General features: G+C 47.0%; 1 protein-coding gene across 21 annotated transcripts in view; it reads left to right on the top strand.

Annotated features, from left to right (window-relative positions):
- The window catches only part of camk2g2 (calcium/calmodulin-dependent protein kinase (CaM kinase) II gamma 2), a 79120-nt gene that overhangs the window by 28795 nt on the left and 31829 nt on the right, over positions 1 to 18496 (top strand). For 5 of the 21 annotated variants that reach the window (XR_006023204.1, XM_042064910.1, XM_042064913.1 and 2 more), the window contains exons 4-15: positions 811 to 865; positions 1233 to 1298; positions 4154 to 4226; positions 6277 to 6379; positions 7123 to 7206; positions 7381 to 7475; positions 8823 to 8945; positions 9144 to 9227; positions 9359 to 9401; positions 9926 to 9988; positions 13177 to 13217; positions 17521 to 17604. Coding sequence is in view for 20 of the 21 variants with exons in the window: in XM_042064910.1 (XP_041920844.1) it covers positions 811 to 865; positions 1233 to 1298; positions 4154 to 4226; positions 6277 to 6379; positions 7123 to 7206; positions 7381 to 7475; positions 8823 to 8945; positions 9144 to 9227; positions 9359 to 9401; positions 9926 to 9988; positions 13177 to 13217; positions 17521 to 17604 (914 nt within the window). In the remaining variant the exon portion in view is untranslated. Of the gene's footprint in view, positions 1 to 810; positions 866 to 1232; positions 1299 to 4153; positions 4227 to 6276; positions 6380 to 7122; positions 7207 to 7380; positions 7476 to 8822; positions 8946 to 9143; positions 9228 to 9358; positions 9402 to 9925; positions 9989 to 13176; positions 13218 to 14545; positions 14579 to 17520; positions 17605 to 18496 lie in introns of all 21 variants that reach the window. The other 16 variants (XM_042064917.1, XM_042064922.1, XM_042064921.1 and 13 more) reach the window with 5 other exon arrangements.

The following is an 18496-nucleotide window of genomic DNA, read 5'->3' as shown; positions in this document are numbered from 1 at the left end:
GCACAGCACATACACACATACTGCCGTGCCTTTCTCCACAAGCATCTTTCCACTGGATGTTGAACGCTGTGACATCTAAGCATCGCTGACTGCCATGCCTCATGATGGCTTACTGTCTCTTCCGATGCCTCTTCTTACGTGCACGCATAGCTCAGTCATCATCTCGCTCTGCAGTGTCTCCTCACCTCTCTCCTCTGGTTGTGAGGACTCCATTGGAGTCCATGAGGAAGCAGTGACACCAGTGTGTGACGCTAAGCTGGACTGGCTCTAATGAGGTAGTGAACGCGGACAGGATCTATGATGTTGCAGGACTCAGTCACTGTAGATGGTTGGATTATATCCATAACATGCTGGTGTCAGTGTTGGTGCATTGTTGCGGAGGCGTAGTATTTGATGTAGTGTGTGTGTGTGTGTGTGTGTGTGTGTGTGTGTGTGTGTGTGTGTGTGTGTGTGTGTGTGTGTGTGTGTGCATAGTGTGGCTCTCTCCTTCCAGGAACTGTAGGTCAGTCCCTGTGATGCACGTGGCATGTCCACGTCTCTTCGCCGCAAGCAGAAAGGACGGGCAGGGACTGATAGGCCAGAGATAAGGAGATAATGGCCCTGGCTGTGCCTGAGTGCCCTCAGCACAGTGTGTGCGCGCGTGTGTGTGTGTGTGTGTGTGTGTGTGTGTGTGTGTGTGTGTGTGTGCTTGATGTTATGAAGGCCCTGAAGGCTTGTGTGTGTGTTTTCTATAGTCTGGCAATGAAGGACCGAGGGGTAGTATGTTCTGTGAGGTGCTCTGAAAATCCGTGTTGCTCCTCTGTCTTACAGTTCGACTCCATGACAGTATCTCTGAAGAGGGCTTCCACTACCTGGTCTTCGACCTGTGAGTATGCAGCCTGTGTTTTGCTCTATTTATGTGTGTGTGTGTGTGTGTGTGTGTGTGTGTGTGTGTGTGTGTGTGTGTGTGTGTGTGTGTGTGTGAGTCTGTGGGTGTGTGGGGTCAGACAGAGTAGCCGTGCTCCTGAGGTGGCACCTCTGGCATGCCATCAGGTGGCATGGCCGCTGGCACCTCTCCCATGAGCCCGCTGTGCTGTGGGCCTGTCCCAGTGGAGGCGGCGTTATCTGGGCTGGTGGATGGGGGCGTGGGGGCAGCAGTGTGCCTGGCGCATGTGTGCGGCTTGTTTTACACGTGTTGCATTTGAACACAGTGAAGTGTGTGAAACAAAGTGTGACGTGTGTCTCTGCTGCAGGGTGACCGGAGGAGAGCTGTTTGAGGACATTGTGGCGAGGGAGTACTACAGTGAAGCTGATGCCAGGTGAGCACACACACACACACACACACATACACATACAGTACACACACATACACACACACACATATATAAAACAAACAAATAAACAAATGCAGACACACTTACAAACCAACATTTATTCATGAATGCATCTTAGTTTTGTCCCATACGCACACAATCATGAAATGCTTGGTCAAATGGCAAACAGCAACTCTTGCGTGGATTCATATGTGCATCATTGAAGATTCATGCAGCGCTGCTAAATACTTTTGCCATGTGTGGTCAGTATGGTCACATGCAGCCAGAATTTCTGCATTCTGGGAACGAGCGAGCACCACAGTTTCCTGGCAGCATCGCCCCTTTACCCTCCACTTTCATAAAGTCCCGCGCCACAGGAATGCATGGCACATCATCTATGCCACGTCCTGTATGGTTCTGATCAGCCTGGGAGGCTGGAGGTCTTCCCAGGAACGCGGAGGAACAGGACACGCTAAAGCGTGTGGCCCACAGTAACCTTTACAGTAAGCGGAACAAGCCATGGCCACTGAAAACACAGCACGCTTGGCAGCAGTGCTTCTTGGCTGCCATGAGGAAGATTGGGTTACCCCAGGGCTTTGACTTTTAAAATACATTTACTATCAATTAGTGCCAGCAAATAGCTGAAACTAAAGGATGACCGTTATGAAGTGACTAAATAAAATGCTTTATCGTAGTAGAATGTAGGTTTTCAACCACAAAGATTTTCAAACAAAGTGACTTTCTAGTAACCTGACTCTCGCCAGATGAATTTCGTTCCGCTTAGTAGCTCCGCCTAGCTTTACTCACATCCATCTGGGACCTCTTCCATTGAGAGTGATTTCTGCAGCAGATTTTATGGTAGAGCCAATCAGGACGCAGGGCGGGAGTTTCATAGATGTGACATAGCGTAGAAGCGACTGTGAGACTGTTATCAGCATCAAGGGTTGCCTTCGATGTGAGTGGTTGAAGTAGCACGTCAATAGATGACGGACAAGTGGCTTATTCAATCATATGCAAGCATTTTTTGATTAGGCCCAGCCTTCTGAAGCAACACTCCAATGGATTGCTCCCAGATGGATGAGTGGAGCTAGGCGGAACGAAATTCATCTGGCGAGAGTCAGGTTAACTTTCTAGCTCAAATGACCTGAATTACAAATCTAAACATGAATCTTTGTGCCTTGGGTAGCGTGTGCAGGAAGAAAGGATGATGTAGAGGAGGAATAGAAATGGGGAGAGGAGGAGGAAATGAAGGAGGAGAAGAAATGCCATGACTTTGGGGTGTGCCATGATTAGTGTAATGTGTGTGATCCTTGGTGGGCTAAATCAACATACGGCAGTGTTTCCCATACATTGACTTATTTGTGGTGGCCCACCACAATATCAACATTGACCACCACACAATGATTTTCCAGGTTGTACTAAATTGTGCTTAAAGCTGGTTAGCATCATAACCACGCTGCGCTAATTTGTTAAAAACTGTTGCATTCAAGTTAATTCTGCAAACCAACCACCACAAATACAATTCAATTCTGTGGGAAACACTGTACGGTGTTGTTATGGAGGTCATGACCTTTAAAAGGTGAGTCAGAGAGGAGGAGAGGGGGACTGCATTTCTAACAGCGGCAAGGATGTTCAGCAGAGGAGAGATACAGTACATGTCACTGATGAAGGGGAGAGAGGAAGAGGAAAGGTAGAGGAGAACAAGAAGAGAGAGGGGGAGGGAGGGAATGAGAGACAGAGAGATGAAGGAGAGAGAGTGAAAGAAAGAACAAGGGATAAAGAGAAGAGGCTCTTGTGAGAAGGGCTCTAGTGCCTGTGTAATGGAATGAAGTGGAATGCAGGGCAGAGATTTGGCCAAATTTGGACACAAGAAATGCAACTCGCTGATAACAGTGGAAGAAGGCCTGTAGTGGACATGTCATGGGTCTGCACTGCACTCTGAGTCTGTCTCTCATCCTCCCGTCTTTCCCTCTCTCTCTTTCTCTCTCTTCCTCCTTTTCTGCTCACTCACTCATTCTGTCCTGCTCTCACTCCTCCCCTCCATCTCACCCCAAGCGCTCTGTTGTATTTTAAGACTTTGTGTAAATGTTGGCGTGAAGCTACACAAGAACAGAGAGCATGAGAAGTCAACTTAGGAGGAAGATGAAAACACACACACACACACACTCTCTCTCTCTCAAGTGGCATGCTGGAAGCTTTGTTTTTCCAGTAGTTGGTCCCATTAGCCCCCTCAGTTCAAGGCTCCCTGAAGTTCAGAGCCTGCAGTGTGTGCCGATGCGCCTGCCACTGGACATATCAGATAGCTGGTTTGTGCAGCCAGTATTTATTTGACTAAAAGCCTTGATATCTCATGAGTTGTTCTCATGTCTGCCTGTCTAAAAACACCCGGTTTTTAAATAAAGCCTAGAAGGACTAAGTACAAGTGGAACGGGCCCATTTCCTTTGAATAATTCTCGGATATTTCTAGCCAGTCCATTGGGAAATGATGGATGGGAGCTCACCAAAAGGAAATTTGCCTGGGCATAAAGGTCAATAAGATAAATATATTTCTCCACCCCTGTCTTGCTCTGACTGGGAATAACTTGCTAAAGAAAGCCAATGGACACGTCAACGCTATATGGACACCATTCATTCTTTCACCACAAATACCACAACTATCTGTTCTGAGCTATGCTTGTAATACTCAATTAGGGTTGAATGTTTTTTAACCTCATCAACGGCCCTCTGTCCTTGCTGCGTGTGGCTGTGCTGGGCCTGTGTCGTGCTGATGCTGATGCTGATGCTAAGATGTTCTGTTTTTTTATTTTTTATTTGTCTCCGTCTCCTGTCTCGTTGTCCCTCCTCCCGGTGTCTCCTTGCAGCCACTGCATCAATCAGATCCTGGAAAGCGTCAGCCACATCCATCAGCATGACATTGTGCACAGGGACCTCAAGGTGAGTCATTGCGTCACCATGGCAACCTGCCACCTGGGGAGTGTCATCATAGTGCCCCTCTCTGTGGCAACCCATTGCGTCACAGACCTAAATACTGAATTACACACACACACACACACACACACACGCACACACACACACACACTAATAGAAGACGTCACAAGGAGAATAGAGGGGAGACAGACGGTTGTGGTTATTGTCAGGTGTCAGTGAGCGATCAACAGATAAACGACACTCTCTCTCTCTCTCTCTCTCTCTCTCTCTCTCCCCTTCAGTCTTCTCTCTCTCTTACGTCAGAGAGAGAGCGAGAGAGAGCTGTCCCCGAGTCCCTCAGCCTGTTGAATGCTAAGGGGCATGTGACAGTGTATTGATGGATAGACTGTTCAGGGTTGTTCATCTTGACAGGATTTCTGTCAGGGTTGTCAGAGAGGTCACCTCTGGATGGTTAGTGCATGTGCTTTATTGCCTGCTTGTGCTCATAGAGCCCTGCAGTACAAAGGAGAGACATGTAGGTGTGTGCGTGTGCGTGTGCGTGTGCGCATGTGCGTGTGTGTGCGTGCGTGCATGTGAGAGAGAGAGAGCGTTAGCGTTGAGAGGACCAGCTGGAGCTGTTCAGACTGGCCATACTTGACCAGAGCTCAGTGGAGAGCTCTCACCTCCACTGCACCGCTCTCATCCCAGGCTACGGCAGGCAGCACCACACAGACAGGGTGGGGGATTTGGAGTGACTTTGAATGTGCCAGTCAAGTATGGCCTCTCTTGTTGCTCAAACCCCATGGCCACCCACTCTCCACCTCTGGCCTCTCGGTCTCTCTCTCCCTCTCTCTCTCCCTCCCTCTCTCTCTCTCTCTCTCTCTCTCTCTCTCTCTCTCTCTCTCTCTCTCTCTCTCCTCTCTCTCTCTCTCTCTCTCTCTCTCTCTCTCTCTTTGACTGCCTGTCTGCCATCTCTCCAGACCCAGCGGCTGAAGGTAAACAGAAAGCGAGATGAGGGGGGGTGGGAGGTGCTGGTGACGGGCAGTTGCCATGACAACATGTGTGACGTCATAAGGCTGCAGAGACAAGCTATGAGCAACGCTCTGGTTGTGGAGACACTGTGCGTGTGTGTGCCTGTGTGTGTGCGCGTATGAGTGTGTGCGCATGTTAGTGTGGCGGAGGGATACTCATTATGCCAGCTCTAATTTATCACTGAAAGGGTCATCAAGGCCCACCCAGAAGTCCGAGGGGGAAAGAGAAGCAAAGCAAATGGAGGGAGAGACCATAACAAAGAAAGACAGAGATGTCAAAAGAATGAGGCAGATGAGAAGGCAGCCAGCCGGCGGCTCAAGCACATGGCTGAGAAGAAGAAGTCGTCTGAGTGTCAGACGGCCGCTGGTGCAAACATCAGGGCAGGAAGGGTCACGCACACTCCGTGTCTTTGCCACGTCAGACTCCAAACCCACCATTGGATTGGCATTGGAGGGGCATTGGAGAGGGCAGTTAGGGCCACATCAGAGTTCACATGTGCCTCGTACGTCCTCACTTCCTCTTCGTACTCCCTCTTACCCTCCCTTCCTCTCTCTCACCTGAACACGTCAAAGCCTAAGTGCTCCCTGCTTAGTATTCCAGGGAGGGGTAGCGGGGAGTTCTCAGCCCTCTGAGGTGCTGATGAGACCCTCAGGTCCTCTCTGCAGATCACACAGAGCCCCTAGAGGCCTCCCGCCAAAGCATAACACTTCAGCCCAGCCCAGCCCAGCCCAGCGCCGCTCTACATCAAGGCAGTGTCACATTAAAGCATGATCTGCCTCCTAAGCTCCACTCTGTTTCTGCAGAAGCATCGGTGGCCAGGCTGCAGGGCAAAGGGCCATTAGGATTGGATGATTGAATTGCTGTTGCCTAGAGAGAGTGGTGTGTTTTTCTGGGATGTATAGCTGGGTTCTCATGTGTGCATCCGTACTGCATGTTCTTGTAGCTCTAAAATTGTTGTTCCAAAAATGTCACCACGCATTCCAGTCTAGCTGGAATTCTTCTCTAGCAGATCAGATGTTTACTTGTGCCCTTCTTTTTTCCATAGCCCGAGAATCTTCTCCTGGCCAGTAAGATGAAGGGAGCTGCGGTCAAGCTGGCAGACTTTGGTCTGGCTATTGAAGTGCAAGGGGACCAACAGGCATGGTTCGGTAAGAGTGCATTTGCCTTTGCTCTGCCCATCAGTGATGGTCATGGAAGTGTCTCCACTCTGCGCTGGCTTCCCCTATTCTCGTTTGGACCTTTCTAGATTTGGCGTTTCTTATGTTTGCACTCCATTGTCCTTCTGATTGATTGTTCTTCACTGAAACGGTCATATCCATCAGCATTTTCTAGCCCTTATCTCTTTCTTCCTCTCTCTCTCTCTCTGGTGCTCTCTCTCTCTCTCCCTCCCTCTCATTTTCTCCCTCTCACTGTGTCTGTCCTGTCCTCTCTGAGCGCGTCTAGACTGATGTCTGCTGGACAAAGGCCAGCTCTTGTAGTCATCATTCCTCCAGAGAGGCTGTGGCCTTGACTGACGATGCGTCTAGCTAAAGGGCTGCTTGACATCCTGCTATTCAGCCACTTAACACAATGGCCACAATAACACCATCCACGCCCCTCTATGTGGGACAAATAATCACACTCAATTTTGTGTAAATAACTGTAAATAGCATTACTATCTCCTGTTTTGGTCAACGTTTTCTGTCAATCATTTTCCAGACCATCGATGTATCTTGGTTTTTAGTCCATCAGAGAAAACTTGCTAGTTTACTTGTGGTGCACTGAAATGCTACGTTTTAAACCCAGTTGTATTCCGTCGAGAGTCCGACTAGAAGACCTGTGTTAATGGCTACTATATCGGCCTGTCTGGCCCCCTCGTGGGTGGCTCTCACCCCCTGTCTCTCCCCCACAGGGTTCGCCGGTACCCCTGGCTACCTCTCCCCAGAGGTCTTAAGAAAGGACCCTTATGGGAAGCCTGTGGATATCTGGGCCTGTGGTGAGTGCTGCAGCCAACTCTCCAACACGTCTGTTTCTCTATGTGCTGTCTAGCTATCAGTCTGTCTGTCTGTCTACCTGTATGTATGTTGCCTGTCTGTGCTGTGTGTCTGCTGCTTGCACTGTGTGTCTGTGTGTCAGTCACGACCCAACACGGAACTCCTTGACTGTGCAGGTGTAATCCTCTACATCCTGCTGGTGGGCTACCCCCCTTTCTGGGATGAGGACCAACACAAGCTATATCAGCAGATCAAAGCAGGAGCATATGATGTGAGTGCCCCTCATCTCTCTATCTCTCTCTCTCTCTCTTTCTCTCTCTCTCTCTTTCTCCCTCACTCTCTCTCCCTCTCTCTTTTCCTATCCCTCACTGTGTCTTTAGTTAGAGGTATGTGCTTTAATCATCAACTTTGTATGCTGATACTATATTTACTGAGCTGTGTGGGAATGGGCAAACATGCCAGTAACCAGGGCCAAGAGTGCCAGAAAGAATGTGGCATTGAGGTAAGTCAACTGAAGTAGAACATTGGTCTTCCTATCACCCTACTCACACACATGTAATCACACGCACACGCACACGCACACGCACACGCACACGCACACGCACGCACACGCACACGCACACACACACACATACTCTTTCTCTCTCTCTCTCAAACAAACACACACACTCTCTCACCCTCTTCACATAGATAAACACAGGTGCACGGTCAGGAGAGAGCTCCTGAAATGGACCAAACCTTAATGCAATTTTTCCATTGGCCCCAACAGAAAGCTTCAGTGATTTCATTAGTCATTGTATAATGAGCTGTGAATGTTTGGAAAGGAGAAGTGGCTGAAGAATCCCCCTCTCCAGTGGCACCTGAGGCAAATTGAGTTATGCTGCATTACGGTCCGGAGTGCACAGCGACCGGTGTCTTTTTAAACTGTGCAGAGGATATTGAATCAAGCCGCTGGTCCACACTAGCCATCACTCACACTCTCTCTCTCTCTCTCTCTCTCTCACACACTCACACACACACACACACACACACACACACACACACACACACACACACACAGGCCTATTTATAATCCCAGAACCTCATCCGCCACTCAAATGGGCATTTTCTTATTTACCTCTTGCCTGAAAGCACCATTCACTTCAATTAGGTTTTGTTTTCTGTGTGGTAATTGGATAAAAAGGTGACATGTTTTAGTGTGTGTGTGTGTGTGTGTGTGTGTGTGTGTGTGTGTGTATGTGTGGGTGGGTGGATGTGTGAGCCTGTCGTCCACACTTTTTCTCGTGCCTGAGAGATGGAGAGTGTGACAAAGACCTGTGGTCTGGAAGCAATGTGGTTATGGAAAGCAGTCCCATTAGCACGGGCGGAAAACTTTGCTACGACCGGCACTTCCTCCTGCTCTCCTCGCCGCGCATATCTGTAATCGAATTAATTTCCCTCACAAAGGGCATCAATCTGTGTGTGTGTGTGTACATGTGGTCATGTACACATACTTCTCTTTAATCCTTTAATGTCTCTCTATGTCTCACACTTCCTGTCTTTTTCTCCTTTCTTTTTTTTACTCTTCACTCTCTCTAACCCCCCCCCCCCCCTCCTCCTCCTCCTCCCACTCCTGCAGTTCCCTTCCCCTGAGTGGGACACGGTCACCCCCGAGGCCAAGAACCTCATCAACCAGATGCTGACCATCAACCCGGCCAAGCGGATCACCGCTGACCAGGCCCTCAAGCACCCATGGGTCTGCGTAAGTTCCCCCTCCTGAAATGTTCTGATGACCTCTTCAGTGTGAAATGCTGACCTGTCGTGGCCTTTCAGTGGCCTGCAATGCTCATGTCACCACAGTCCACTACATGGACGTCAGGTGCTTTTTTTTCCCCCTCTGCTGCGTGATCCCACCGTCCTCCTCCTCCTCATCTTCCTCTTTTGTCCTTCGCTCCCTCAGCAACGCTCCACCGTGGCCTCCATGATGCACCGCCAGGAGACGGTGGAGTGCCTCCGCAAGTTCAACGCCAGGAGGAAGCTGAAGGTGAAGGCTGCCTCTTATCACGCCTCCGCCCTCGCCGCTGTTGACGCTTATCAGCGCTGCGTAATCTCTCATGCCTCTCTGTGTTCAACCCCGAGGCCCCAAACTCATGTGATCATGTTGTGTCTTCACAGGGAGCCATTCTCACCACTATGCTTGTGTCCAGAAATTTCTCAGGTGAGCTCAAGGCTTATGTTTTACACAGGATTCTGCAAAATGACCATGCCAATGACTAGAACATCTGAATTGACAGTCAGTCAAGATTATCTTTATTATAGAGGCATACAGATATGATAGTTATAATAGTGTAATAGTTTATTAAAATAATCTCTGCAGTCCTTCAGTGACCAGAGGACGCGCTTTTTTAAAGTCTCTGTAACTAACTCTCACTAAATCTAATAAGATTGAATTGCATGCCAACTGCAAACTTCTAACTGACCGATTTGATGTGACAGGCTCAAAGTCAAAACAGCTTAAAGGTCCTGCTGACACTTTTTTTGCATTGCATGTGGGCTCCTGCCAGCCCAGTCTTATCTCTATCTTAACTCTCGCTGCATAACTTTGTGTTGGCTTTGTCACGGAGTAAGTTGCGCCCAACACACACACGTGCGTGCGCTTGAGGTAAGTTAATGGACACTCTACAAGGTCCAGCCTCCTAACATGTTTGGCCCCTCCCAATGGAATGCCTCTCTGTCCAATAGTGGGCCGGCAGCATACCAGCCCTGCCTCAGCCACCACCAGCACTGCCTCGCTGGCACAGGAAGGTATGTCCCCGAGGGGAGGGGAGGAGAGGTTGGCACTGCCCGCCTGTCTGTCCACTCACCCACCCACCCCTCTATGCCAGCATGTAGCCTGGGAGAGTTTCTACCCCAACCTTGTGAATGCACGATAACCCCCTAGCACGACCTCAATCACATGTTATGAGTGGTCTCACGCACTCGACACAAACACACACACAGACACACTAAAGAATACATTTATTTTCAAATATGAGACAGATGTAATGAAGTAATCATGGCAATGGTGCCATTAATTGGATAGGGTGTTGAAAGTAAAACGGCCTTCTTATAGAGTTAATCTATCTCCAGCTGCTGGTCAATCCATCTTATAAAATGTCCGAAAGGGAACCTTATAACATCCACAATGTATTATGACCTGCTGTGTAACTGACGCATCATTCATCATTTACATTCTAATGTGTTGGATGATGGATGAAGAAGATGCCTTGCATATTTTATTAGACCCCCCCCACACACAGACAGACACACACAGACACACACACACAGACACACACACACAGACACAGACACACACAGGTGTAAGAAATGTAGTTAGCCGCCTGTATTGGGTCAGCCGAGGTCGTGTGCGGTGGTTGTGTTGTGGGCCGTCAGACAGAGATCCTCTGGGTGATAATAGCGTGAGCCTGCCGTGTTATCTGTCTCTCTGCTGCACGACTTTGGCCTTTCCCCTCCCCCCTCTTCACTCATGACTCACACACCCATTTCAGGTGTTCTCACTTACTTTGATTTAAAGGGAGCAGAAAGCACAGTCAGTCTCAGTACATGTAGATCATGAGATCTATAGGCATGGCCCTGCAATAACAATTCCATCCCCTGACAGAATGAGAGATAGTACTAGAGACGATAGCCGTCTGTGCGTGTGTGCGTGTGTGAGTGTGTAACAGTAACAACTGACTTGCCCTGTTATCATACCTGAAATGAGTTAGTGCTCATGACCACTGCATAAATGACTGACTGGTGTTGCATCGTGGGGCATGTCTTGCCAGCATGCCTGGGACTCTCTGTTTGCATGAACCTGCAGAACACAGAAGTGCATCCAACTCTATTTTTGGAATACTTTGGTTTGCTTGCATCTTCTATTTCTTTAGATGTAGTCATAGATGGCCTCTGTGTGTGTGTGTGTGTGTGTGTGTGTGTGTGTGTTTATGAATGACCCTACTGGTTTGAGTGTGCGTGTTTTTGTTCCAGTTTGACCCGTGAATGCATCATCAGCCATAGCATAGTGTGTGTGTGGATGGTGCTGTGGACTAATTTTCCCTCTCATAAGTAATCCTGCAGCTAGCATATTCATCGCTGTTACAATGGCTCTACTGACAAATGCCACTTTGTCTTGGCAGACTTGCATGTGATATAGAAACCCTGTTTGTAAGACCATTTGTTATGGCAAAACACACCAAAGGCTTCAACACCGGCTTCAAGATTGACACCCATATTGCACAGTTTACTTGTGTGTGTTTGTGTGTGTGTGTGTGTGTGTGTGTGTGTGTGTGTGTGTCTGTGAAAACACAGAGTGTAGTGCTCAATGGTCAGCATGGGTGACCTTCTCAGATGGCCTGCAAACTTTTTGTTGTCATTGTTTTATTCTTTGCCTGCACTCTGTCATATATGTCCAGAAAAAGCCAGTGATTATTTTTAATCTTTATATATTTTTCCCTTGTCCTCCTTCGTACATTTTAATATTTGAAGGTAAGGGACACTGAGGTTTATTTTGATCAGAAGATATAACCAGTATCATCAAATAGTGCATCATATTTTCTGGATCATAAGTTGCATTTTGGCATATTGTGTTGGACTGAGTCATGTAACAATTAATCTTCCTCCACAAGTAGGTTCATATATAACTTTGACAGCTAACATGGAATTTTAAATGAATGTTCAAAGAGCTGCTTTTGTTCGGACCGTGCTTGCCAAGAAACATGCATTTTTTTCAGCTGTGTTACTACTTAGCACCATGATGCAGAATTAACAATGTCATATACATAAAGGAGTATGTCTTTCAATGGAGAATGTGTATATCTAGCAAAATGTCACAATTTTTGCTGCCTTGTGGCACAGTGTCCGTTTATCTTTATTTATCAAGCCTGTTGACCGTTTCAAATAGAGATTGTGATCTAGAGGATGGTGAACTGATGTATCTTTATGTTCTGTGGCTTATTATCCAGATAAATATGAAGTTTGTGACATTTATATATGTCTTTGTGAGTTTGTATGTGTGTGTGTGAGTGAATCATCTGTCTGTCACATTTGTGTGGCACTGTCCTATGAGAGCATTTAGTTTCATATAAACTTGTGAAATCTGTGTAAGCAGGTTTGACGTGCACACTAAATGGCAATAGAACCCACTGACCTCACCTGTACAGGTATGTGAGGTCAAGATAGCTGGTAACAGGGAAGAGAGGTTGCTCGAGGGATATGATGAATATGATCATTTCAGGCATACATTCAAGTAATAAAACACTGAAATGACATGGTGCTACTGAAAAGGAAATAGTGTCATCAGGTAAACCCACTGTGGCTCAAATGAATGTCTTAGGACCTGCAGGGTCTTCAAAGGTTCACCAACGTCAGGATGTGGTCATGGGCACTTCCTGTGTTGCAATGGATTTAAGATCCCTTGCATCATTGCACTCTTAAAACAAATGTGTAATCCCTATCTGGACACAGATGTGTCAAAAAAACAATGCAAGTTATGTTGTTTTCAACGCAAGTTGTGTTATTTTAAACAAATATTGTGTAGCTAATAAAAGAAGGAAACAACAAAACTGTGTTGTCTGGACACACAGATGTGTTAAAAACAACGCAAGTTGTGTTGTTTTCAACATATTCGGTTTAAGAGTGTAACAAGTGTGAGACTACAGTATATAGTATGGGTATTGTATTGGAGATCACAAGCTCAGAACCTGAAGAAATCCCTAAAGGACTTTCTCAGAGGTGATGAAGCCATCAGATCAATAAGCCTGAACAAGCATGGCTGCATTCAGCATCGACAGCCAGCCTGTGCCTAAGCTGCAGCACTAGTACTTATCCGCGTTACTACCTGTCCCAGCCGGGACGTCTATCCCTAAAGTAGCTGTAAAAGCATGGACTGCTGATGGTAATTGGTTTGTGTTTGGCCCTGTGGTGTTCAACTTGTCTCACTCTCTTTATTTCAGCATGCAAAAGTTTGCTGAACAAGAAAACGGACGGAGTCAAGGTATGTTCCGCACTCTGCCCTCCATTTTTGTTTTTCTAAAGGTTTTAACTACAAATTCTTTCAGTCCGCACTTTTTTTTATTCTGTTTCTTTTTCTCGATTTACTTTTCTCTCCATCGGTCTTGATAAGTTACATTTATTACACACATTAAGGAGAGAGAAACATTTTGAATAGGCTGAGCATACAGCACATTACGGAAATGTACTTTTAACCAGCTTTACTCCAGTTTTAAAAGCCTTTGCTTGATTCCAAAACCGTGTTTTCAGGTGTTCGCATTGGTACACATGTGTTAGCTAGTGCTAAGGTTTTCTTTCTTCTTCAGACCCTGATTTTGTGCATCTGAAGTGATGAAATTTAACAAATACATATTATTAATTTCATGGTCAAACCATCATGGTTGCTTCAGTCTGAATTATGCTGTGAGATTCACAATTCGTGACGCACTATCCAAACATGTTCATGCAACCGTCCAAGCTAATTATGCCTCCATGTTTTACTCGACGTCTAATTGGGTAAAATTAGAGTGACCGCATCAGTGGTCTTCGCTGATGAGACGGGCAGGTTTAATGATCGGGTGAGTCACAGTAGATAGCCTGGCTCTGCTCAAAGACGACTACTGAAAGAGGCTCTCCCATATGTCAAGAGTGAAAATGTCAAGTGGTAACGACAGTAACCGCCCAGGTCAGAGAGCCATGTCAGCAGTCATATTTATTTTAAAACGCCAATGAAATGTCAGTGGTGACGCTGCATGCCAGTCAACACTCCTGAAATGCGTTTGCACCATGTCAAGGCTCACACTTTTGTGCCTGTGGTTTGAGTAAAAAGACGTCAACCGAGTTAAGGGGGCGATTTTGTTGTTTGTCCCTGTTAAACAAGAGTTCAGAGGCCTCGACGGGGGTCTTCTAGAGGCGTGTTTGCCAAAGGGCTTAGTGCATGCAGTGACCAGGTGTGATTGACAAGGGTTGAATGAATGACATCACCTAAAAAGAGAATCACCAAACAAGGACACATGGCGAGGATTTACACCCAGTACAGCCTAACCGACCCTGGCAGCAGCAAGCTGGGTGATCTGCTGAACCCACCGCATGGCTGAAATTGCCAGGTTACTTATTGAGTTTAGCAATCCATCCCCTTGTTAATTAAAGAGATCTACCACTTTATCTGCTTCTCTGAACAGTCTTGTGGTTGTTCTTTTCTTCTTTACCTTTTCTTTCCTCTGGGATGTTCTAACTAGCAGCTCAATATTCCTTTCTATTTTTGTATTTTATTTGCTTTTTTCCCCTGTGATTCCCTTCTCCCCCCCTGTGCCTCTGTTTCGAACTGTTCAGAAAAGGAAGTCCAGCTCCAGTGTTTGTTTAATGGTGAGACCTATTCCATGTCTCTCTCGCTCTCTTTCTCTCTCTTTCTTCCTCTCTCTTTCACTCATCCAGCCTCTCTCTCTTTCTCTACCCCTGTTTATATTGGCCAGAGGGGGGTCATATGTGTCTTTATTCTTTCTTTCTTGGGTCCAGGAATTTTCTCAGTCCTTCCAGTTTCTTTTACAATTTTGTTGTCAAAATCATTCCCACACACACACACACAAGTTCACATACTCACATTGTAACATACACACACATATTCACACATACAAACACACACACATTCACACGTACACACGCACACACACACTTATCAACACACACATGCACACACACACACACACGGATCACTCTCTTCCCCACTGTTTTCCATCCACCACCATCCATGTCTCAGTACTTTCTCTGGCAGCCAGGCCAATCTGTTCTGACCGTGGGACGCCCTAGCTCACACTGCTCCTTCCTGAGAGCTCACAGAGGAAGTAGGCATGAGCCCAGCCTTCTTATTCCCCGTTAACATTCATAACCACACAGTAGGGGGTGGGGGTGGGGAGGCATTTGGGTAGGTCTACTGCAGCCACCTCCAGTGTGCCTGCCATGTTTTGCATTCACAGTGGATGACCACAGTCCAGGCACTGAAGAGCTAGCAGCAGCCGCCCACAGCCCTGTGGGAAATGGGACTGTTTTCAACTAGTCTTTAGCTCTTTCAGCCCAGGCCTTTGAAAGGGACCCAAAAATTAGCCTTTTCTTTCAGTGGAGCTTTTTTCCTTTCCTACCCACGCACAAAGAATTAGGTGATTCCCTCGTTTCCATGGTAACACGTGAAGAGCCCATGATGGCAGGTTTGGCCTTGCATCAGGAGTAAGGGCTATTGTGTTATTATTTTTTTTGTACTTTTTTCTTTTTTTTTTTTTAATTGTCAGTTGTGTTGAACATGTTCCCCATGTTTTGTTTCCCCCCCCCCCAAGAGTGTTTCACATTTAATCTGATGTCTTTGGTTGATTGCAAACAAGCCATGAACAGAAATAGAACACTTAGCAACAGGGGAGTGAAGGCAATTACAGTTCCACCAATTAGCGAGTGACGCAAAATAGGTCTGATTCATTCAGTCTATTAGTGACTCGCTCTCCTATCGGCAGTGAAATTTGGCACATATTCCAGGAGGGTCTTGCATTAGTCATGACCACTTCATTTTGAGAGTGTTCTTTTTGTTTCCACGCCAGACTCTCTCAGACAGACCCCCAGACATTAAGCTCTGCTGGGCTGTGTTTGTGTGTGTGTGTGTGTGTGAAGCACGTCAGAGGCACCCAGCAGACCTGTGTGAGTCCAGGTGTCGGTCACTCTCTGGAACGTGGGTAGTCTTTCCTGAGTTATGGACTCACAAGTGTCAGTCTGCCACATCAGACGCGGGACTTTGGCGCAGACTCTGCCATGTCATATCCTGTCTGGGAGGACGGACAAGTCCTGTGTCTGTTGTGGCTTAACTGACACTTGTGAGTACAAATCAATCAAACGTCATGTCCCAGACTGGACCTCTACCCCACAACCACAGCTGATCTAAGATCAGGAATGTTTTACATTCCACTCACACTGCGTCTTGTCTACTGCTCCTTGTAGCTTGTTAGGTCTTTAAGCCATCCCCAGCAGAGATTCTTTTATTTTTTTTCACTCCCTGTCTGCAGGGGTCAAGAGGAAGCTGACCGCTCTGAACATTTCTCTGCCCCTTCTTCCTACCTTCCTATAATCACAACCTCATTTAAGCTACAAAACCTGCTTAGAACAAGCGTCTTCACACAATGTAGTTTATTGCACCAACATGATGTACACTACACACTCAGTCTATTCGGAAACGAGAAGAGAGAAAATAATCCAAAAAAAACCCTTTTCATCAAGGCCATTCACTGCATGCACAGGCCCGTGGACTTGTATAGGTTGGTCAAACTGCAGGGCGATTATTGCCTGCGGTCTCCTGCCGTCGTGTTAGGTCGTGTAGAAGAGGCAGGAGCTGCTATTTTAGTCATAAATTGTCTGTAGAGTACGAGTGATGAAGTGATGGTTTTGTCCCAGCAGGTTACTAATCCCATCTCTCTCCCCCAGACGTAGGTCCAGTGGCCTACGCAACAGTCAAACTTATGTGCTTTAAGTTTCTTTAAAAGCATGTGTTGGATAGGAAAAGACGGAACGTGTGTACTGTGTAGGTTTTGATAAGGGAAATCATCAGTCTAGGAAGGTAGACACAAAAGCTCTTCAGATAGTCACTTGTGAAAACACCCCTCACCGCCAGCAGAGAAAGAAAGAAAGAACAAAAGAAAGAGAGAGAGAGAGAGAGATCAGAGAGGAAGAGTACGAGAAGAGAGTGTGGGAAAGCAAAGCAGAGCGTCCAAGCGGCGCTCCAAGAATGTTAATGTGTGCCAGCGTGCCAGTGTGTCTCCGCACCACGCCACAAATGTGCCCCGATGCTCCAAAGAGACCGAGTCATGTTCTGGTTTTTAAGAGGAACAGCCTGCGTCAAATTCAGAGGCGCTGTATCCCCCAGACACCACTTACCCACAGCACAAGGCCACACACACACACACACACACACACAGCACATTATCTCAGCAGTCAGGCTCATACAGGATGGATGGGCTTAGAATGCCAAATGGCTGTTGTGATTAAGCCAGAACAAAGACTGAACTTGAGAGGAAGGTCTCTTTGGATCTCTCAGACTTCAGGCTTCAGATTCACAGGATCTGTGTTGCTCTGTGTCAGATACCTGTAGTGGAGCAGGAGACCACTTACAATAGATTGATGCTTCTGGGACAACCCAGAAGGAGCCACTGTAAAGAAATAGGGGGCTCCTTTTAAGGGGCTACAAAGCTCTTGCATTTTTTTAGGATACATCAGGATCCGAAATCATTTTTTTCTGTTTGCTTGTTTGTTTGTGTTTGTTTGTTTTCCCGCCCCAGCCACAGACAAACAACAGTAAAAACAGTGTAGTAAGCAGCACCAGCAGCACCAAAGACAACAGCATATCATCTTCAGCACCAATGGTATCTCATCTAAACTTATTTGCCATCTCATCCTGTTTTTTTTGTTTTGTTTTGCTTTTGTTCATGTTTTCTCGTTCCTCTGTTTCCTGGTTCAGTTGCACACCTCTGCTGTTCATTTGTCCTTTATTCATCTGTTTGTCACCCCACCATGTTGGCTTCTCCGTCTTTTTTCTAAAGCCCTCTCTCTCGCTGCTACCCCTCCCCCCTTTCCCCCTTTGCCACCTTCATGTTGAGACTGTGTAATGGATGGCTAATGACTTCTAATGGGGATTATGAACAATGTACTGAAGCAACCGGTTTGTGTTTGTGACCTTACCTCCACCTCCCCCTCAAACTCATTTGCACACATAAGAAAATAAGTTTCAAATCAAGTCTGTGTTGAAAATGATTTTGGATATTCTGGAAATAATTGTGTTCACTTGAGGTGTTTTGGTCCCCATGCCTCAGAGTGGTCAGAAGTGGACAGAGGTGTCCAGTGGAGAGTGAGGCAGGATCCAGGGGTGTGAGGGAACAGATGAGCCGGTTGTGAGGAAGATGCGGTCCAGGCTCTGATGCATTATTGATGGCCCCATCCCGCTAGATTGATGAGGGGTTGACCTAACTATTACAGCTCAATGTCCATCTCCCAGCCTCTCCAGGGGTGGGGGGGTGTAATCTCTGAGAGAGAGAGTATGGGGAGGCCACGGCTGAGTTGTCTCACACACACACACACACACACACACACACACACACACAGATGCATACAGGCTCCCTGTCAAGGTGAAACTAATGCTCGCACACTGGGGGGTCACAAACACAATCAATCATACAAAAGGGTCATGACTTCCACCCCCAGTGCATACACACACACACACACAGACACACACTCATCCACCACCTCTTTGTTTTGAGC

The sequence above is a fragment of the Alosa sapidissima genome, chromosome 16 (assembly GCF_018492685.1).
Source record: "Alosa sapidissima isolate fAloSap1 chromosome 16, fAloSap1.pri, whole genome shotgun sequence".
Classification (NCBI taxonomy): Eukaryota; Metazoa; Chordata; class Actinopteri; order Clupeiformes; family Clupeidae; genus Alosa; species Alosa sapidissima.
The sequence above is the reverse complement of the archived record's forward strand: the minus strand, read 5'-3'. Positions and strand labels throughout refer to the sequence as shown.